This window comes from Punica granatum, unplaced genomic scaffold, assembly GCF_007655135.1.
Source record: "Punica granatum isolate Tunisia-2019 unplaced genomic scaffold, ASM765513v2 Contig00650, whole genome shotgun sequence".
In the NCBI taxonomy this organism is placed as follows: Eukaryota; Viridiplantae; Streptophyta; class Magnoliopsida; order Myrtales; family Lythraceae; genus Punica; species Punica granatum.
In genome coordinates, this window is record NW_022204492.1 from 45,584 (window position 1) to 68,750 (window position 23,167).

Here is a 23,167-nt window from a genome sequence, read left to right on the forward strand (position 1 = left end):
TGGAAAAAGAGGGTGCAACATCATGGCACACTGTCTCGTCTTGTGATTAGGAGGTTTCGGATTCAATTTTCATAGTGAAATTATCTACACCTGTTTATTATCTATTTTCTATTTTCTATTTGATAAAAAAAGGTATATCACTCTTTGAATTTCATATTTTTAGATTTTGTAAGGAGGCGTGCTTCATATGATGTCTATGCCATACATGCTTCTAATATCTCCACCACACGATCTACAGCTTCCATCTGCGCCTCTCATTGCATCTGACATCAGTCGTCCGATCAAAAAAAGTTGGCGTTGCGTGGACGTCCACGTCGCCCACCTCGGATCAAGTGTTGTCCATTCATGATGAACAATGTTTCGTACAAATTTACTGATATAATTAGATACGTTTGATTCTCACGAATTTACTGTCACTCGGATTTGTAACAAGTTTAACTCGAGGATGGTGTTCAGGCAATGCCGGGGCATGGACTATCTCTTGGTCGATCTCACAATCCTGGGAATGGAAAGATCAGCGCTGAATCGCTGACCATAACAAATTTCAGATGCGTAGTATTCAATCTTATTCTCTGGCATGGAAATGGACCTCTTAAAAGTACTTCTTTATCACCTTAAATATCTAATCTATCATTGGCAATAGGCTCTTTAAACTGGTCAACTCAGTCAAGAACATGTACTGTTTTGGCAATTAATTCGTTGTCGAAATAAACATTGTATAGTTTCAATCAAAATATGATAGAGAAGAATCACCCAATATATATATATATATATATATATATATATATATATAAAATAAAGAGGAACCACTTAGTAGTAAATGGTCAGTGTGTCAAACAGCTATAAGAATGAAATGAGCCCGGCGAATATGCTTCGAGGTGTAAGAATTTTCTAAGTTTCTATGTTGTAAGTACGTGAAAAATGTCAAAAAATATACGTACGCATATTTTATTTATAAAGATCTAAGGAATATATATTTGTTAATTATTTTGTTGTGTTTTATATACATATTTTTCTAATTCAAAGTGAACCTTACGTTTTTTATCATTAGAGTATTCTATCTATTTAATGGTTGTGTGAATGTCATTCTGCCTAAATATGTATTTACTGGAATTACTTATATAAGAGGTACATGGAATTACGCCCACATAATGGGGTAGGACATCTTCACGAGAAAAGTGAAAGAATAAAAATCAAACTTTGACAAAAGTCCATGATTGAAAGAATTTGATACATTAGTAGATCAATTTGAATTATTCATAACCCATTGAATTACTGAATACTATGCCAAATCAACACCATCTGCAAAATAGGAATGTTAACTACTCTAAGGTCTACGTATGACTCGTCGATACAGATTTAGATTTTAAGAGAAAGCATTATGTGATTGAAAAATTCGGGTAAATATCAATCCTACTCCCTAAACTTTTCCTTCTTGCTAATTGTCACTCCTCAAACTTTCAAGAGTAAAATCTCACTATCTGAACTATTGCAAATGGAATTGTTACTCCCCATATGGTCAAAGGTCCAACGATGCCTTCGCAAAGACCCAAGATATCCCTTCTTACTTTCTATTTTTTAAAACAAAAGCACAACACAATTTTAAGTATATATCATTTTTATGTGCTGTTAAAAATAACATGTTTTAATATTTCAAATGTAACAAAACAAAAAATTGCCAAAAAAATGATAAAGTTAGATATTTTTGCTTGAAAGTATTTTTGTTGACCGATTACATTTAATTATAAACAATATGTGCTTGGTTGGATGTTTTTACTGACATTTTTGGGAACCTTAGGAGCCATTGATATATTGCCCTTATAAATGTTACCTCTACTTTTTAACCAAGTAAGATTATTCATTTAGCCGGAGGTCTTTCTTTCTAGACACACCGATTCTTCTAAGACCTTTGGCCAAAAAAATGATTCTTACAAGACCTGTTCATCAATTTAATATTTCAATATAAACTATAAAATAAAATTATATAAATGCAAAGTTGCAAAATGAGCAAAATCTTTTTTTACATAAATTATATTTGTTGCTACTACAAAATTGTGTTTACTCCTCGTCCTTGATATCTTCGCATCTTGCTATAGAATATGGAAAAAGAAGAATAATATCAACAAAAATAAAACATAAAGTCATTTTAGAATAGGAACAACTAAATTAATGATGGAAAATACTATTAGAAATAAAAGGAAGATACTTTTAAGATTGGAAAATAATATACATAAAGGATAGTAGCCACGATCTTGATGTGTTTACTAAGTTGGGACGGAAAACTTTCATGAACAAAGCAAAAATGAAAAAAAAATTACAAAAACACAAAAACGAATAAAAAGAAGAACACAGGAGAAAAAAAATCGACGTATTCACAGGTATTTGCGCTTGTGTATTTTGATAAGGAAGGTGAAGAGGGGTTCGACCAGGAAAAAAGGTAATGCATAGATTTACTTTCCAATTTCATAAATTAAATAATCCATTTAAGTTTTAATTTTATATTACCTAATAAATCAAATAGATAGGCGGATGAAATTTCTTTCTTTTATTCCTTAAAAATTATATGAAATAAATGATATGATAAATTAAATTATTAAAATAACATAAAACTAAGACAGATTGCTAGAGTATGAAAAGCTTCCATGCTCTGCCTCACAACAATCAAAAGAATACAAGTCTACTGAGGAAGGTGACGAGGGGTTTCGAGCATAAAAAAGAGAAAAAAAAAAGTGATGGGGCAATTTTTTTCCTTTTTTATAAATTAAATAATTCATTAGTTTTTTCACTTGAAATTGCCTAAAAAACCGATATGCGTATATGGATAAATTTCTTTCTTTTACTTTTTGACTCATTAAAAATTTACTTATATATATAATATAATAAATCAAGTTATTAAAAAACGACAACAATGTCGTACCCAAAAAAATAACATAACACTAAGAAAGATTGTAAGAATATGAACAATTTCCATACTCTCCCTTAGAATGTTCAAAAGGATGCAAGTTCATAGTATTTATTTATGTCGATTTCTGTAGATTTATATAGATATGGCTTCAATTAATCAATGTGAATATATATATATATATATAAATAGTTGCTTATATTTACATAAACAGAGATAAATTTGCCTGCATGTATATATTTCCTAACATATCAGAAAACTATGTTTAATATTGGAAACGATGGGTAGCTTTCACCAAATCAAACGTTATTGTTGGAAATCAGAATCAGATGTGCCGACTAACGCCAGGCAACATATGCAAGTTTAGTCGAAAGAATAACGCATATGCTCATAGCTTTGGTTACATACGATACAGATAGAAACAAATGAAAGGGTACCAAAGGATGTCCTCCTCCGTAAAATTGGACAGAACAATTTGGTTATGTTTGTTATGAGATTTGGTGCCTTCTCCCAACATACATTCCACAGTATCAGTCTTAATTTACCATCTGAGGTGTATACATATAAATTCATCAGTCTCTTCTATCAGTTGCAAGACATTAATTGTATGTTCAGACCTGCAGAGTAAAATCCAAATGAATGAGGCGTAGAGTTGCCACGCATGCTCTCGTCTTATAATTAAAATGTTTCAGGTTTGATACCCAGTGAGATTATCTATATTCCTTTATTAATTATTAGTATTTCAATTTCATTGTACTAGCCTCTAATTGGATCTATGTCCAAAGGATCACATCTACTAGGAAAAAATATTTTGTTTAAGTTCGACTTGTAGTGACATATGAAATAGGGGACGGTATAAATTTAACAACACTCTTTTCCCCGGATATGGGCCTCCCTTATAATTGAAAAAAAAAATCCAAATGAATTGAGACATCAAAAGTTAAAGGAAGCTTCCAGATTGCAAGAGGTGTGAAAATTGAAATTCATAATACGGAAAAATATTATATTCATTATTTCTTTTTTTTTTCTTTTATTTGCTTTGAAGGCTTGGAAGGCAAGAAGTGACTAGCACCAAAGGGACGTATCATAGTTAGATGAGAGTTGCGGGAGCATTCTCCCACATGCAACGGTCTCCCCCAACAATTAAATCCTCCCGCATAGTACAGCCGGACAAGAAACTATTAGATGATTTCATTATTAGATGATTTGGGATCACGTCTAAAAGTTTATGATAGATAAATATAATCGCAGTCAAGGATCTTATCGAGAGTGAAAAGAGATATCGATTCCGTGCCAATCAAACAAAATGAAATAAAAAAGTTAATATGGAATTTGAGTCTTACTACCTAGCACAATACAAACTTTTGTAATAGATAGGAGCCCAATAACCCGTAAACAGAAGATTTGACATAGTTTAGAAGCCCGCCTTGTTATCAGTAAGTCTGAGTGTAGAAGAGAAAATAGAACTCGTGGTTACAAGTTCAAACTGCATCTACCTACAAAAAAGTTCAAACTGCGGAAGGCGATACCCAAATCGTGGTCTTGCAAAAATCCGAGAAAGCGGAAAAAGAAGTTTGTCTTGAGGTAATGTTATTGAGAACGGGTGATTAAGCACACGTGGTATATGTAGGTAAGCGAAATAGATAACACGTTGCCATGTGACAACCGACATTGAGAGTGAAAAGATATATTTATCCCACACTGGCCAAACAAAAAAATAAATAAATGGTTTATGTGGAGTTTGGGTCTCATCGTTTAAGAGTCCCCAACCTCTTGATGACCTACATTTTACATACCTGCATAATATATTACATCCTTTTATAAATATGGTATTATATCAGTATAATCAGTATTTTGTGTGTATATATACACACAACTTGTAAGTGATATATATGTATTTCTTGTGTAACGAAAAAGGTGTGACGTGTGCATGAAATTAACTGGTGTCCGTGCGATAATCTCTATATGAATAGTATGACGACAATGCCGTCCTGTTCACCACATTTTCCTCTATTTATCATCCGTTCGTCAATTATGCTTATTGACCCTTCCGATCTTATCTTTTCCTCTTCAACACTCTATATAAGCCTCTTCTTACTCAATCCCCAAAGCCACCCAATACGCATTCACTCAAAAAAAAAAAACTGAAAGCCCTAACGAGAAAAAGTACTCCGGAAACACCTTCCAGCAAAAACCCTAGTTGCATATACACCCACGGCTAAGCTCAGAATCGACGGCATGAAGAACAAGCCAGCTGGCATTGTGAAGCTCAAGACCGCTGTCGGGAAGCTGAATAAGATCAGCCTGTTACTCGGCAGGAAGCAGGAGTCCTACGACGACTTCGAGGACAGGTTTGGAGACTCCCAGAATGTCCCGGAGGATGTCAAGGAAGGGCATTTTGCAGTAATTGCAGTGGACGGGGAGCAGCTAAAGAGGTTTGTGGTCCCACTCAGCTGCCTGACTCACCCCAGATTTGTTAGGCTTTTGGAGCAGGCTGCCGAGGAGTATGGGTTCGACCACGGGGGAGCACTGGCTATCCCGTGCAGGCTGAGCGAGCTCGAGAGAATACTCGCCGAGGGAGTGGAATCTGGAGACTCCAGTGATGAAGCTGCTGACTGGGTTGGTTCCAGTAAAACTACTGTGCAAATGAATGAATTATTAGTGAAGGCAGTATAGTTGATAGCTCTCGGTAAAATATGATAATTTTGCAAATGTAAAATCTCATCAATTTGATCACGAGAGATGTGGTTTAGTTGACAAATTTTATTATATATGGGTGAAACTTATCTATATTATAAGAACTTGAAACCTATCAAAAGCAGCTACATAACAAAATCCGAATAAGAATTAATTTTAACTAATTGACTGAGGATATCTAGTGATATCATGAAGATAGGAAGAAACGAAGGGATAAAACTTTGGGCTAGTGACTTGATAATTCAGATTGCTGAACCCAGTGCTGCTCTGAGATAATTTTGAAGAATGTGATCTCATGATGATATGTAATAAATAAAATTGCTACAATTAGCGAGAACTATGATACATCTTTTACAAAATTAATATTTATATACCCATTTGTTGCAATTTAAATTTGGTAACTTTCACACGCGGCATGACGGGATAAAATCCCTTAAGATTTTCTAGTGCTGAAATTACATATTTTGTCACAAAAGAGGTTCAAGGGACTAATACATAAAAATAGAAATCTAATTAAATAGAGAGTAATTGATAGTTCTATTAACGAGAATCAAACTCGCTCTTGCATTTTCCTTGTCGAGCTCAATGTGCAAGCTTTCAAGATGGCGGAAGCCCAAAACTCTGCTTTTCTACGTGACATATCATATAACATTTGCCGGGAGCCCGGGTGGGTGGGTGTGTTTGTGGTGAGGCCTCGTGCTAGTGTGACAGAGCTCTTCCTCACAAAATTAAAAGGAAAGGGTTTCAGGCTTGGTCTATTTTTTTTTCTATTTTTTAGTTTCGGATCATGGGCACTTATCCCATTTTCAAGAATTCAAAAGAGAATATTGCGGATCAAAGTATATATTACGAATCGAAGAACTTGATTTTTTATTAGTTATGTTTATCCAATTATATTACATGATGATTTGTTTGTTATAGATTTCTATTTATTATATTTTTAAGAGGTCACAACTTATTTTTATTTCATATTAATTTGTCCAACTGAAAATTACAACATAATTGTTGATAGAAGTGAGAGATCAACGGCCGCATGTTCCAATGATATTATCTTGTATTGATACCAACAAATGTCGATAAATTGTTCCAATTTCGTGACATTATTTTAGATCTTTCGCCCTTTCAAATAAAAGTGAGAAATGGCTATTGTTTTTATTTCATTGTGAACAATAAATAAAGTCATCCTAATAAGCAATCAAAATTCAAGGTGAAGGTGTTGGCGGTGAACTAAATGTTAATCAACATGTATTTGTTTAATTTGTGTTTTCATTGAGCTACCTGTATTCTTAGGTATGTGACCATGCCATAATGTATCATAAAACCCTAGACATGTTGAGCAGTCTACTTACTAAAGTGTCATAATCATTGTTATCAGAATCGGACCGGACCCGGTTCGACTAGCCAGATCGAGAACTGGCACCATGTCTGGTCTGGTTTGCTTAAAAATTCAAATTGTAGATTTGAACCATCGGATCCATTAAACCGGTCGGTTTTGAGCAAAATTCCATTGAACAGGCCGGTTTTATGGGTTATATGAGTTTTTTATTTAGTGTAAAAATTGTCTGATTGTGTAAGAATTTAAACTCATAACTTCTTGCTTCCCATATTAGTATATTACCAACCAAGCCATCACTACTTTCTTATTTTTTAAACTCTACTTTTAAGTATTTATTAAAATTCAATATTTATTTTGGAGTAAGAAATATTAAATATATATATTTTCTTATACTATTCTTATATTTCTTTGAAATCATCGTACTTATATCTTAATTATCATAATTTTTTTTAATAATATGAATATTTATTTTATTTTAATTAAACGTGCAGTCCGACCCATCGAACTCCCGGTTGGACCCATAAACCCATGAACCCATCCCCCTTCCAGTTCATCATCTGGTCCAGTTCTGATAACATTGATCATAATAATGCGATTGAGTTTAACTTAAATGTGTTGTCCTATATCTTAAATTGGGATGGGTGGCAGTCATTTGTTAATAACATCACCATTCTTCCTCCCCAGGATGGTCACAGAGGCTGCCGTAGCAAATGCAATTTTTTCAATCAGAAATACATCAACTCATCTCAAATTCGTGTCAGAGCCCATTTGGGTGGTGTTGCTGAAAAAAAAAAAAATCGGCGCAGCTTTGGTGATTTTAAGCCGCACACAAGAGCAACAACATTGTAGTTTTTTCATCTTCAACAAATGTAGGCTGAGGAAGCAAGAGTGCAGGCTCAAGAGGAAGATATTCAGGTGCAGGCTGAAGAACAAAGAGGACAAGCTGAAGAGTACTAGCTCGACAGAAAGATATTCATGTTCGGATCTAGGATCCTTTGGCTCAGCCTCAGCCCCAGTCGCATGAGTTTATAGATGAATTTTACCAAAAAAAAAAAGGTTTAAGATAGCTGTGACTTGACCTTACTTCTAGAGGAAACTGATGTGATATCGAGGATAAAATTTTGAAAAATAAGAACTTTGACTTGTGTTTTATGTGAACTTTTACTAATTCATAATTCAATATTTGTGACATTTTTCGCCAGTTAATCATAACTTTTGAGTTTATAATCATATTGTTGAGTACCTAGAAATATATTTTCTATTTTATAATTCATACAATTTTGTAACAGATACTTATTTTGAAATTTATCAAAAAAATAATATTTCACCAGAAAAGTTTGGTAAAAATTAATATATTTATATAGGGAAACTTACACCGTATAGCACGGTTTGTCGACTTTATTCATGCTATAGCACAAATCGTTTCAAATCCACACAAAAAGAAGAAGAAGAAGAAAATCACGCCATAGCAAGACGTGTATATTCGATTAAAAGAAAAGGTGCCCACGGCGGCATCCCCCCGCCCTCCCCTCCACTCTTACATCCCCCAAACTCTTTTTTTTTTAAATATATATATATAAGCTCAATAAAACTTTATTAAAAAGATGGGAACAGATTATGAAAATTAGATGGGAGGAACATATAATCGAACTTAGCAGTTCCCAGGTTACATAGGCAAGAGGACCACCCCAAGATGGATTGTTAATTATCAAATATCAAACATATAAGAATCACAACGAGAGAGGTCTAGAAGCTGAAAATATACCAGACATCACCGCGAGAGGACGAATGTTTAGAATTTAAAGGCTTCACATGAAAAAAAAAATCCAATCGGTTTATAATAAGAGACTGGATATTACAATTTATTTTTTCTTATAAGCTCATTGAATATTAGTAGATGTCATTTGAAATTTTGAGATAATTCTTACGAGAAACATCCGATAGTGCTGCCCAATGCCTGAACCGACAGGTGATAGATCATCCGAATCTCCTATCCAAAACAATTTGGTTCGTTAAAAATGTAGTAGTTTAACATGTTGCAATTGAATTGTCAATATCATGTCCCGCCTGTGGATCAATATACGTACAGTTGGTACTTACTCGGCTAATGCCTAATGAATTAGGTGTCGTCTGTGAGACTGTGACCATAAATGCCTTACACTGTTCTTGATAAAAGGAATGACAAAGCACAACGCATGCCTTTAAGGGAGGGAGAACATAAATGACTTACATTCTTTTTCTATGTTTCCTAACAATATGTTCTGAGTATTCTGAAATTGGGGTAGTTATGTACCTCATTATATAGATTCTAGGTGTCATGAAGTTTATACGATATTCAGATCCACTCATTTATGCTCCAATATATAGATCGGTATTGCAATTTACTATAAATTATCGAAAATAAAAAATCATTAGTCTCATGTGAAAAGGCAATAATAAATAATATGGATTGATTGAAGTGATTCGATACTTTTAGCTTAAATAAGGTTTTGGATTTAAGTATGATAAAATAAAATAAAATAAAAACATTATGGATAGAGTTTTACCCATTAATGATCAAATTCAATTTAAATTGGATTAGTTGAGACTCAATGAGTTTATGAATATCAAAGTATAAATCGAAAGGAAAAAATAAGTAAGATACATGCCATGTACATGTTACTTTTTAAAGATCGAATTAAATAGACCTGCAAAGCGAAATAGAATAGGAAAGGAAAAAGAAATTGAGATACATATTAATATATGCATATCTAGAGACGGACGAGAGGGCTATATATTTGGTCGCTAGGATGAGATGGGATGTTCAATCGCGATGGGATCGGATTGAAAAATCCTAGGGGATTTTTATATCATAAACTGGGGATTGCAATGTGCCAAAATATATAAGTTGGATATGAAATTAAAATGACAAATTTGTCTCTTTTTTTTAAATAATATTTTATGACTTGTTTGGTTTGCAAATATAATTTTAAAATCACAACTTTAACTTAATTCTACCCATAATAAAACAAAATAACTCATATAAAGTCAAAAAGTGAGCCTCATTTATCTCATTTTTTCACAACAAAACAAAATAACTCATACAAAGTTAAAGGGCGAGTTCCATTTATACCACATTTTTTTAAAATCAAAATCTGATTTTAAAATTTTATTTTGAAATCAAATGCAGCGTAATGTTTCTTGAAATAATTTTTTTCTACTAGCAATTAAATAAATAAAATTTGAAAATAAATCCAGTAGGCATTGGAGGAGGGCTGCTGGGACTTGTCGTCAGCCACCAACCCACCTCAGAGAACTTACATGGCAATTTGGTAAATCTGGAAAATACTACCCTTGAACGGGGCATTTTCGTCCTTTTGGTCTACAGAATATTCTAATCCGAGCCCAATCACCTCCTGAGCCGGATTTGGGCATTAAAGAATAATTCCATCCAATTCTTGCAAATATCCAGTCCTGATAATCACCAAATTGGATAAGGATTTAAGAAATCTTACTGAATCAAACGAGGCCAAGGTTTGGATACATAGAATCAAACGAATAGGAACGCAAGTTCCTGCTCTGTTTGGATTCATAATTGAATTTTAAAATCTTACTATAACTTAATTCTACCCACAACAAAATAAAATAACTCATACAAAGTCAAAAAGTGGATCCATTTATACAACTCCTTTTCAAAATCAAAATTACATAACTTATACAAAGTCAAAGAGTGAGCCCCATACATAATTATTTATACCACTCTTTTTCAAAATCAAAATTTGATTTTAAAATGTTACTTACAAACCAAACGCAACATTAAATTTGAGATAACCAAAATTTGATAAATTTATAAAACGAAAAAAATGAAACATATATAAATTTGGTAAAAATGAAACAAAATTCAATACATTAAAAAACGAAAAAACTGAAACATATATAAATTTGGTAAAAATGAAATGTTATATATCAATTTCCTTATACTTTGGAAAATTAAAAAAAAATGACCATTACTTTCTCCAAACTTAAATTTTCTAACTTTTCATTACTTTTTTGTGCTTGAATACAATCAATTTTTTAATAATAATTTTTTTCATTTATTTCGTCTTTATCTCATGGAGTAATATAAAGTATAACTCTACTCAAAAGACCAGACACCCACTATTATACATACTTTGAGAATATCTTGATTTAAAGTGAAGAAAGAAACATCCAAATGTGTATTACTCATTATTTAGAATATTGGTATAATTAGTTATTTCCTAATCAATTATCTCCCCTAACCCAAGTATATTTAGGAAGCTTATCTCATTGTTATAAGTCTGAGTACGAAAGTAGAAGTTGAGCTCGTAATCAGTTATTGAGTGTGAATGTTTAAGTGCACATGACACGTATAGATAAGTGCCAAAGTCTATATCACATGAGAGCGCGCGTTGAAATAAATTTTTTGAATATACAAAAATTGATTGCACTCAACATATTATATGAGCTCAACCGCTTGTAGATTTGGGAAAAGTTTACAATCTATATAAATATATATTTAACTATCATGTAATAGACACAACTATAAAGGTAAATGCTAACTAACTTAAGGTCAAAATGGTTTTGTCTAAATAATATTTGGAGTTAAAAAGAATTTTTAAGGAAGATAAGTGCTATATTTAACATACTTGCCTTCATTAAATGCAAAGTTTGGTGGAATTTTGAAGGAAATAAATAGTAAAATAATGAAATATGATGGAATGTTGACGGCATGACTAACAGTGAAAAATATTCCAAAATTTGTGACATATCGTGAAAATATTTGGATTTATTAAGTGAGGTGAAAAATAAAAAAACTGTGATATATGGTATTATTTACCATATTATAAATAAACTAATATTAAATATATCAACAAGGATTACAAATTTATGATATTATGTTATTTAAAATAAATAAATTTATATACTGAAATAAAATAATTATTGTTGAGTATCGTAATTCAATTCATTTTTTCTCCTTTCCGCCCTCTCATCTGACTTGTCTCTTTCTCTCTTTTCTTTTTTTTTAAGTGTGCACTTTGATATTTGAAAATTCAGTGGGTTTCAACTAATTCAGTTAAGTCGGGTCGATCCATTAAAAGCTAAAACTCTCTCAACGTGAATTTTCTTCATTCATAAAATTCGAATTCGAGACTTTATTTAAATTTAGCAAATGCTGAACCTCTTGAACTAATCCACAGTCATCTCTCTCTTCTCTCTCACTCCAAAAGATTTTCATCTATCCATATATATATTAGTTGGTCATGCTATCCCATTTCTCCGATCCGATTAAGTGATGGATTGGTTTTAAATTATGGGTCTAAGTAGGGCCGGCAATATTTGACACGACACGATAACAAGACACGGAGTTAAACGAGTATGGGTTGGGATTTTTTGATATTCGGTCTAAACGGGTTGAACCCGTATAACCTGATTATACACGATTAAACCTGTTTATTTAGATGTGTTCAATTGTATTATTTAATCGTGTAACCCGTTTACCCGTTTATCTAACTGAATTTACTGAACTATCCTTACACTAGTCTAACCCTAATTTCGAAATTTCTTCCTTCTATTCCAATTCTGCTATTCTAGACTTCCAGTAGGAGACCAGAGTTAATCTTCGCAATTTCTATTCCAAACTTCGAAATTTCTTCCTTCTATTCCAGTGCGCCTCTTTTGTCTTCCTGCTTCCATATAAGATTCATCTGATTTTCTTCCTGCTTCCACCTTATTTCCTTCGGAATTCGGATCCTTGAGTTGAATCCATCCAGATCCAGCCTCCACCTGAGTCGAAGACGACTTTGACCGTCCGCTCAAACGACCTCCACCTGTCTCCTTCCGCCTTTTGGTCGACAGCATCCAGACAAAGGCGACCTCACCGCGCGACCTAGATCTCCACCTGAATCCTTTTTCCGTTCGCCGTTTGGTCCCATTTCTGGCGGGAACAGCTTATCCTCGATCTGTTGGCCTTCTGGTGAGTACATGTACCTCCCAATCCCATCCCTATTGTTGTTTTCTACGTGTTTTGGTGTTTTACTCAGGGTTAGTACGTCCAATGCTCGTCGTTTGCCCCCCAAGCCAACGGAATCGGACTGTTGCGTGTTCCGCGCTTCCTTTATTTGCTTTGGTCGCGTCTTCGCGAGAGCAGACACACCTTCCCACTTAAAGTAGGCCCAGCACAGCATCGGGAGACTTTGCCTGATCCTCTTGATTTAGATAAAAGGCAACAACCATGCAATTGCAACAGACGTTGAAGATGAATTAAATTCGACAAAGGTCGCTCTTAAGAGCAGCTTGAAGAAACCTCCTAAGAGTAATCCGGTCCCCATTGAGCGTACGAACAAACTCCAAACAATGCATGATGGTGTCAGCGGTGCTGATGAACTTGATGAGGAAAGGAGAAGAGTTCAATGGACAGGTGCCCGTGGCAATGAGCTCATGGAGATTAGGGAGTTCGAACCCAGGTATTCAAACTTTATTATTCAACTTATTTGCAGGGACTGCATATACTCTATTAAACCCACCAATGTGCATTTCCACTTTGGCATATTATGAAACATAATAAATTTCTGAGGAAGTTCTCTAGGAAAGTTTACAACATACAATCTTTGTCCTTTTATTGATTAATTCCACCCTTGTCTTCCCATAATACAATGGTCATCATCATTTACCCGGTCATAATTGTTCCCCCTTTCGGCTCTAGTCAATTGGGAAAGCTTCCAACTCAAAGATGGTGTCCGTGGCTTGTTGCTCTTGATAAAACCGATGCTATTGCTTTTCCATTAGCTAAATTGGCAGCATGTGATCTGTTCATACGTTTTATTTGGTGAGTGCAATGAGAACGCAATAGTTTGACCAGATTGAACCGGGGGGCTTTTAAGTTATTCAGGCAATGGTGGCTGAAATTTATGATGGGCCTCCCAAATCTTCTGACATCCTTCGTTCTTTGGAAATAAGTGAAAGGCAATGTGTCAATATGGTAGACTATTAGCATTCTCGAAAATTACTTGTTGGGAGAATTTTTATTTTTTTATTTTATCTATTGATATTGGAACTGTGTTTGAGAGCATTCACTTGCTACTGGAATGAACTGTCCTGGTAACCCCCGATATCACAATCATACGATTTTCATTTTCCTTTGGATCCCCAAATGTAGGTAAGTAGAAGATTGTTGTAGTACTTTTCCATGTTTGCATTCGATTGCCACTTTCTTCTGTTTCTCCCTTGCTCTTTCTTCACTCCCTTACTATATTTCTCTGGCTAATCATATCTACGTGATTGCAGCGAAACTGGTGAATCAGATGAGGAGTTGGAGAACGGTAATGAAAGGAGTTGTTCATGCACCATCATGTAGTTGGCTTTGTACCTACCAAAATAGGAAGAGGAAGAAACACCTAGACTAGAGCTCTTTCGAGATGCAGCTTCCAATCGATGTAGCGAACTAGTAGAAGCGATCATCAATCACCCTTCAGCTGATTACTAGAGAAACCAGGAGCAAGCTAGAAAGGATACTTGGAGGAGAACCGTTAGCAAAGGAATCTCATTGTATCTATGCACCAATTTTTACAGGTTAATCCAGTCATTTGTCCATAAAAGACCGATGCGGGTTTTTATCGCTGTTGTATCACTGCACCAAGAATCTTTAAAGGGTTTCTGTTGTAGTCACTTTCCAATTTTTGGGTTGTTGTATCGATGTTTCAATAAATGGGTTATTGTTCTCATTCCTTTTCTTGTGTCCCTCCGGGTAACCGGATTAAATGGATAAACGAGTCATGTTAACGTGTCCAGGTAAACGGGTTGATCGGATAAACGGGTCGTGTTAACACGTCCGAGAAAACGGGTTAATAAGATAAACACGTCGGGTTATCATGTCCGGGTATCGATTATAATCGTGTCGTGTATATGTATATCTATTATGACACGTTTCAATAAACAGGTTTAAACGTGTCGTGTACGGGTTGACACAGATATAAACATGTCGTATTCGTGTTTTCAAAACCTGATCCGTTTAATAATCGTGTTGTGTATGGGTTATATGACTTGGATAACACGAATCCGTTTAGACACGACATGTATAAATATGATATGACACGAATTATCACCCCTAGGTCTAAGGACGTCTTGTTAGAGCGTGGGACCTAATGTGCAGATACCGCGAGTGTTTTCTTATTCTATAAATAGCAGAATTAGATATTACAATAATCACGATTGCTTAAACGCAATCGAGAGAGTTATGGTATCCGGGGACCCGTTATGCATGATCATAATTATTAAAAGCCGCATCCCCTTGCATGTGCATACGCATATATACTCATCTCTCTCTGTAGGCGGTAGAAGAGAGGAAAAGGGAAGGTGCGTCAAACGTAAAAGGCCCGGAAGGCCGATATCCCGATTTTCGACTTCGACTTCCGACAATCACTTCAGGTATGCTCTCGATCCGATGACATCAACATGTAAGATCATTGGGCTAACAATTGGTAGAGCCAGTTACATGTCAATTGATTGGGTCGATTAGGAAATTATGGTTTAGGCTTCGAAATCGGATTGTGATTGTTTCAATTGGGTTTATTGTTCTGGCAATCTATTTTTCCATTACTGGTGATGGATGCATGCAAGATGTTGCCATTAAAGTTTGTTTGCTGCAATTTGGTTTGGTTTACTGTCATAAAAACGTTGATTAAGGTTGATGAAGCTCTAACCTCTGCAAATTCGGTTTGTATGACGCACTTTGGTTTTTCTATTCCTTCGCTGCTGTGATTGAAGTTTAATTAAGTTTGGATTTAACGGGTCGGATTGTGGTGGCTGAAAGGTTGGGCATCAATGGCTGCGGTAGCCCTCTGGGCAATCGAAGGAAGCAGCCCGCTTGCACGGTTGTTGCCGTAAGTCGTCGATTGCGGTCGCCGGTGAGTCGGAATCGAAGTCGAGTTACGTCACGTCGTCGGAATCATCGATTACTGACTCATCTGAGTCCGAATCTCGTGGCTTGCAGTTGCTCTCGGTGACTCGATTCCGTCCTCTCTCAAGCCATCTCTCCAGCCCGTGCATGTCATGGTCACGGCCGGTGGCGGCGCAGTCGACGCCGTCACTGAAGCGACGGCCGTGATCTGGGTTGCGAAGTAGAAGGGCATTGCTTTCGGGGTTCAGGGAAGAGTCGGGTGAAAGTGATGACACCCGGACCGACCCGTTTCATTTTTGGGTTTGGACCTTGGCCCGACTCGATTTCAGTTCTGCCCGACCCATTTAGAGCAATCTGGGCTCATTTGGGCCTAAGCCCATTCAGTTAGCTCGGCCCAGCCCGATTCAGGACAAATTGCGCTCAACAGCTCCTTTTGTCAACACTTTGACCAAATCTGTCATAGTTTGACAGGGCACGCAACGAGTTCAGCAAATCCATTTTATTCTTTACATCCCTTGGGTTTATCTTGACCATCATCATTCCGTCCTGGATGCAATTTGTTCAAGATTTTAATCTGCATCCACTTTTGTGGTATGTCTTCCCTTGCAAACTATTGCACTTTATTTGGATTCTTATGCAATCATAATACTTTGTTATGCATAATAACGTTTTGCTTTGCAGGGTCATTTCTTTTGTTTTTCAAGATCCCCTAAAGAGGTTATCCTTATGTATGTATTGGGCGGCTTTGATATATGCATCAGTTTCAAGGTTTTACCACATCTCAAAGGACAGTACAGTTGAAAGGATTCTTCTTCGAAAGTATTACCATCTGATGGCTGTTTCAATGTTTTCACCTGCTCTGATATTGCAGGTGAATTTACTTCTGGAGAATGCATCCTCATTGCCAAATTTTGTTTCCTCTTCCTTCAGCTATTGTTTTAATATGATCCGATGGCAATGTTCTTGTTTTCCAGCCAGAGTTCCTGGATCTTGCGTTTGGTGGAGCAGTGGCAGTTTTCTTGGTATTGGAAATTATACGAGTAGGTCCCATCAGCTTACGTTCCAATTTTTTTGCTTATGATTCATAATACCAAGCTTAGAGGGTAGTAAATCAGTATGGCTTTCTCATATCTTGTAATGTTCTCTACCACTTTTATTATCTAGGTCTGGAAGATTTGGCCTTTGGGGCAACCTGTCCACCAATTTATGAATGCATTCACAGACCATCGTGACTCTGATTTGCTAATTATAAGGTATTTAAGCCGCCTCCTATAAGCAGGAAACTGTAATTCTTAGTTGCATTTTTGGTGTCCTGGCTCACTTTTTCCTCATATTTTTGTATTGTTTAGCCACTTTTCTCTCTTATTGGGGTGTGCTCTTCCTATATGGATGTCTTCTGGGTACAATGATCGTCCTCTTGCACCCTTCGCTGGAATTTTGAGCCTTGGGATCGGAGACACCATGGTGAGTTAGGTCATTCATTTTGATGTGTAAGATATAATCATTGTTATTGTATTCACTTCTTTATCGAGTTCATTAGAGTTCCTACATCTTGTTTGTCTGCTGAGCATAAAGCAGACAAAAGCAGATACATCTCCTTCTTGAAAAGCCTCGTTCTGATCGCTGGAGATCCCTTTGCTGTTTTATTCCAGGCATCGATGGTCGGCCACAAGTATGGTGTCCTTAGGTGGAGCAAAACGGGGAGTAAGTATTAATTTATTAATCTTCCATGTTAGTGTTATATTTCTTCATATACTTTGCTGACGGTTTTGTACATCGAACGACTTTTTCAGAGAAGACTATTGAAGGCACTGCAGCTGGTATAACATCTGTTTTAGTTGCTTGCTCTGTTCTCCTCCCAGTTTTGACCTCAAGCGGATATATATTGTCACAGGTCCATCTCTCTCTCTCTCTCTCTCTCTCTCTCTCTCTCTCTCGGTCTGATAACTTTGAATTCTTTTACTTAATATTGGCGAACTTCCATTTTATTGAGGATTTCTTTCGTCATTTGAAGTTTTCATAAGCCCTGGATGTTTTCATGTTTTAATACTTGTAACTTATAATATGCAGCACTGGTCCTCGTTGGTTTTGGCCGTAGTAGCGAGTGGTTTGCTCGAGGCTTATACTGCACAACTCGACAATGCTTTCATACCCCTCGTATTTTACAGCCTTCTCTGCCTGTAGATGCAGCAGCTTCCTTCCACCTCCTAACCATAGATTACTGATCAAGAAGCTCGTAAACTGCTCAATTCTTTCATACGAAACAGATGGAGATGTTTTCACATGTTTTGTATATTAATGATTCTTGTGCTTCTCTTGGAGCACACTTTTTTGTAGATATATCACTCAGAGATATCGAACCCTGCTGTATAGATTCACAAGTAGAGAAAGCATAGCTCTTAGCACTGGTAATATCGAGTTTAGTCCTCTTATATATCAACGCATACGAGTGATGATGTTTTCCGGGAGATTGTAGAGTCGGCAGCATCCAGTTGCCAAGGTTCCAACTGTTGTATTCTGTTTCTGCGAGTAACATTAGTGTAATAATACTCCCTCGGTGAATTATCTATTGAAATCACTTGGTTATGCAAGTAACATTGTGCTGTGTCTGCGTTTTGATGAATTCGACTTCTGAATTAATGACGTTCAATTTGGTTCAAAAGCAGCTCCAACCTACGCACATGATGTACTGACTCGATATTGGACAGGACAACTTTAACCGGTCTCGACAATATCGGACATGGCAACTTTACTGATTCATAATGTACTAATGTTTTTCAGCGCATGCCCGATATCAAAATACGCTCGTTGTAACAGCATTATGGGCACATGGACGTGGGGTTAATACGGCATGTTGACGAAGAGACGAATCAAAGGGCAGGGTGATTTACGCATGGGCACCAACCTAATTATTCGCAATACGGAGAGTTCTCGGTTCGCTTCCTGGGCTTTTGGCTATGTATATTACTGTGCAGTGGGACATATCATCTGTTAATAATGTCTATCGATCACGCTCTCAAAACTCATCTACTAAGATAGTTACTTGGACAGGAAATACTTTATATTGGTGCCAAGCTCGAACACCTCGACTAACAAGTGGGGGGTGACAGGATGGCCATCTAATAGATTCCATATCGATCACGATCAAGTGTAAATGTCAATGTTTTCAGCACACGCGGCACGAAAAGTCTCGGATTATGCTCTTGGTAACAGTATTATAAACAGTATGATGGGCACATAGACGACGTGGGTTTTGTACCATCATGTCGTTGAAGAGACGGATCAAAGGATGCGGTGATTTGGGCGTGGGCAGCAGCAGAATGGCCACGAAGATGCCAATGTGAATAAATGTACCATGATTTATCAGTGAAACACGTGATTCGTCCATTGGTCCTCTTCTTTTTTATCAGAGGAATTATTATCCCACGTTTCCCATCTGTTGCTGCACTTCCCTTTTCAAGTATTCTGTTCCCAAGATTATTTTCGTAACAGTTAGCTACCGACACGCGTGATAATTAACTCGGAGCTCAGTAGATATCTCGGCCTAAAACCGCAAGTGGGACAATGCCCCGACCAAGGACGAATTTACACGTCCTCAAATTGTTCTGTCAGGATTGTGCAGTTTGCATATCCCGTATTGCTGTCTTTACAATACTATATATAATATATAATTGCTGGGACAATCATCAAATCACGATATTTGTCCAAAAATTCAATATAGAGACTTCCCATTCACCGACTATTCGTTTGCCTAATCTTTCAATAACTTTCACTAAAAAATAATTAATATTTCTATCATCATCATCATCATTATTAAGCCAAATTGAAAATATTTAGTTATGGTTAAGCTAATTGAGCCAAATGGGATAATTGCTATGGAGATTATTATTATTATTATTATTATTTAAGCCAAATGGAATAGTTGAAATATTTTTATTGTTATCGTGGTCATCATCATTAAAACTATATATCTATATCGTTATTATTAACCTAAATAGGATAATTGCTGGGAAAATTGTTGTTGTTATCATTATCATCATCATCTTCATTAATAATAATAATATTATTATTATTAGTATTAAGTCAAATGGGATATATATAATTATGGTTAAGCCTAATGGGATAATTACTAGAGATTATTATTATTATTATTATCATCATCGTCGTCGTCGTCATCAAATATACACACACACACATATATATATATCAATCTATAATTTGTAATGCCAAGACGTAAAGTAAAGAAGAACTTGGTTTCACCCTTGTCATTTTTGGCTTCACCACAATTTATGAATAAATATAATTTTAGAATCCAATTAATTAGAATATTTTATTTTTTTGCTTTCAATTCTATAAATTCTTAATTATATTCTTGAAACTGTAATTAGGTTTTTCAATTTAAAAAGATATTGAAATATTTTTGTGAAATTCTCCACTCAAGTAATTCTTATATAATTGAAATTGTAAGGAGGTTTTGAAATATTGAAGAACTATTACAAGTTCTATGTTAGTATTAAATACACTTGAAAAATTTAAAAAGAATGCTAAAAACATATTATTTATTGAAAGGTTCAAAAATAAATTGAGTAAATTTAGTTTTCATTTCTATTAAAATTTGAAGATTTAAATTCTATGATTCGTTTATTTTCGTATAAAATATATAAATCCAAATATATTCAACAATTTCGATATTAAAAATTAAGATCTGTTTTAGAAATTAAAATATTTAATTAATTACCTTAATTTTAATTAAAATAATTTTATTCATGTGATTTTGCTAATCTTATTTATATAATATATAAATTAATTCTTTTAAGTGAAAATATAATTTTATATAAAAATAAATTATTTTTAATGTGAAATATATAACTTAATACTTTTGTAAATGTAATCATGCAATTATATAGTAACTAATGTTTTTGAAGATCCAATAGGTTTCTGCAAATAATAATCCCGCACAACATGCGGGTACAATGACTCTATATAATGTTGAAAGCAAAACAGATTTCACTCTCATGACTGGTCCAAAGTGCTTCCATCTCGTCACATAAACTCTTAAAGCCATGTTAACCTTAACAAATATAAAAGCTTTTTCGCAGGAGATTGCTAAGGGTTAGAAATCAGTCTGAATTTCTTATCAGTCGCAAGACTGTAAAATGAAACAGAATGATAGAGTACAAATATGAAAAGATAACCGGCCATTCGGCTTAGGAAACTTCAGCCCGTATCGATGCCGATGTTTCATATGGCGAATACAAAATAGTGCAGTGGGATCTAAACAATGACCTGGGGCAACGGTGACTGAACGAACAGGCCAAAACAAATCACTGGGGTAAAGACCAGGGGCCCTCTCACATGTCCAAAAAAAAGAAAAAGAAAAAACATAATAGTATATTAATAAATTGATAATGGGTAGTACCATCCACAGTACATCTTTAATAGTGATATCCTTTCCTTCACAGTACATCCTTAATTTTGCTATCCTTTTCCTTGCCATTCATGTCGCAGTCGATTTTCATGTCCTATCCTGGAAATAATATATTCCCCCCGACATACTCGTCTGATCAACTTCTCATTCTTACCTTCTCACGTTGGTTGTCCTGCTATTTCTCGTTATTTACGTACTCCTAAACGCAGCATAAAAGATGGTTATCGTGTTGAAACGATGATCCTGCATGCATGGTTTGAACTTCTCGTGAATCGTCCTTTTAAAGGGTACGGACACTTCAATCTGCTCGGTCCGCCTATAGTTATATTAAGCCGGTGCTTTCCTTGCCACACTGGCACATCTAATTAGAGAAGAAAAGCTATTTTCATTTTGCATGTTCCAAAATACCAGAAGATCGGGAAGCAAGTACTTTCAGAAGGAAAATCGTCTGCTGGAGATTAACAAATAGAGATTTGAAAAGGCTCGAATCAGCTGCCTCAAGATCCCAGATTCGAATTTCCCTTTTCGGAATCAGAGTTCTTAAGCCAAAGAGTTTTACGCATAGTCAGACATACAGTATGAGGATCTACTCGATTTAGGAGAGCTTTCTAATGCCTTGATGACGGGCGGCTCCCTATGAATTTAGATTGTTATATCAACAAATCTTTCGCCTTTCGGGGCTAAAGGGGATATGACTTTTCACTAATCCGAATCTTCCATATTAATATATACCAACAGAGATATGAGAAATTATTAAGCTTGCGTTTAGTTTTCAAGTTAGATAATGATTTAACTCAACTTGATTTTATACAATGATTATAAGTGTTGATAAATATATTGATGTGTGATGATATATGTATGTATGTATATATAGATATGAAAGTAGGTGGATAATTTATTATTAAAAAAATAATTAGAAAAATATATAAAAAAAGTTATTATTAAATTAAAAAAAGTAATGATTATATTATTGAATCGATAAAAAAATAAAATAAAATTAAGTTAAATAAGATTATTATTTAGAAAATAAACGAAGTGCAAGGGATGCGTCTTAATCGGGTGGAAGAGCGGGGTGGAGCCCGTGGAGGGAGCCGACAAGGTTCGGAAAGTACAGAATCAAGACTCCACTGTCTTGTCACGTAACGACTTAACCCACTACTTAATCCCCGCCCATACCCTGTCTGTCCTTTCCAGCATACCTTCGCAGTCCTTGCCCGCATCTGAAATTTCTATAGTATTCCCTTTCATTTTCTTTTCATCTCTTTTTCGTATTTTCACCTAGCTTTTTCTAATTTATTGTGCTCGGGGACCGATTCAGGAATTTAGTTCAGAAGCATGGAAACCGAGAAGAGTTGGAGGATGAAAGCGAAATCATAAAGTCGAGTGTTAACGAGTAAGATAATTTCGTGAAATAATAAAGGGACAAACTCGACGTAATGTATAGATTTTTCTAACTTCCTAGGGTGCGCGACTGCCTCCGCCTTATAAATCCATCCCTACTTGTGCTGTTGCTGGAGTTGGCAACAGATTGGTGCAATGAAAGTCAAGATTATATGATCATCGAATGTGTGCAATTATCAATTCATCGCCAAGTCCTCTTGTCATTACTGGTATATTCTCCTCGAGCTTGATATCTTCAGATATCCCGACTTTGTCTTGAGACATCGATTGGCATGCGATGTACGTATATGTACGTATGTATGAATGATCGAATAGTCATTCTTATCTGTTCAACATGAGAGAGGGTAAGCAAAAAGATCTCCTTGAACCAATCCAAACATAGACTAGGCCACATTTCCTGCCCCCCAAATATATATAAAATATGTTATTTGACATGTCAAAGGAAAATTAGATCTTATTATTACAACTTGTAAAAGATATTTTAAAGAGAACGCGATATCCTTTTAA

At 35.4% G+C, this 23,167-nt stretch overlaps 2 protein-coding genes across 3 annotated transcripts; both read left to right on the forward strand.

The window, feature by feature from the left end:
* The first annotated feature begins 4,848 nt into the window (after window positions 1-4,848).
* On the forward strand, window positions 4,849-5,668 carry LOC116191995 (auxin-responsive protein SAUR40-like). Its single transcript, XM_031520373.1, has one exon. The coding sequence runs from the start codon at window positions 5,141-5,143 to the stop codon at window positions 5,576-5,578; it is 438 nt and encodes a 145-aa protein (XP_031376233.1). The 5' UTR covers window positions 4,849-5,140; the 3' UTR covers window positions 5,579-5,668.
* A 9,484-nt stretch (window positions 5,669-15,152) lies between these two features.
* On the forward strand, window positions 15,153-18,428 carry LOC116191998 (dolichol kinase EVAN-like). 2 transcript variants are annotated; one of them, XM_031520378.1, is made up of 8 exons: window positions 15,153-15,359; window positions 16,513-16,702; window positions 16,806-16,871; window positions 16,996-17,084; window positions 17,181-17,295; window positions 17,484-17,535; window positions 17,625-17,725; window positions 17,902-18,428. In XM_031520378.1, the coding sequence occupies exons 1-8, from the start codon at window positions 15,169-15,171 to the stop codon at window positions 18,013-18,015; spliced, it is 918 nt and encodes a 305-aa protein (XP_031376238.1). In that variant the 5' UTR covers window positions 15,153-15,168; the 3' UTR covers window positions 18,016-18,428. The 2 variants fall into 2 exon arrangements, with proteins under 2 accessions (XP_031376238.1, XP_031376239.1); XM_031520379.1 differs by lacking the exon at window positions 15,153-15,359 and adding an exon at window positions 16,301-16,422 and having other exon boundaries at window positions 16,593-16,702.
* The last annotated feature ends 4,739 nt before the right edge of the window (window positions 18,429-23,167 follow it).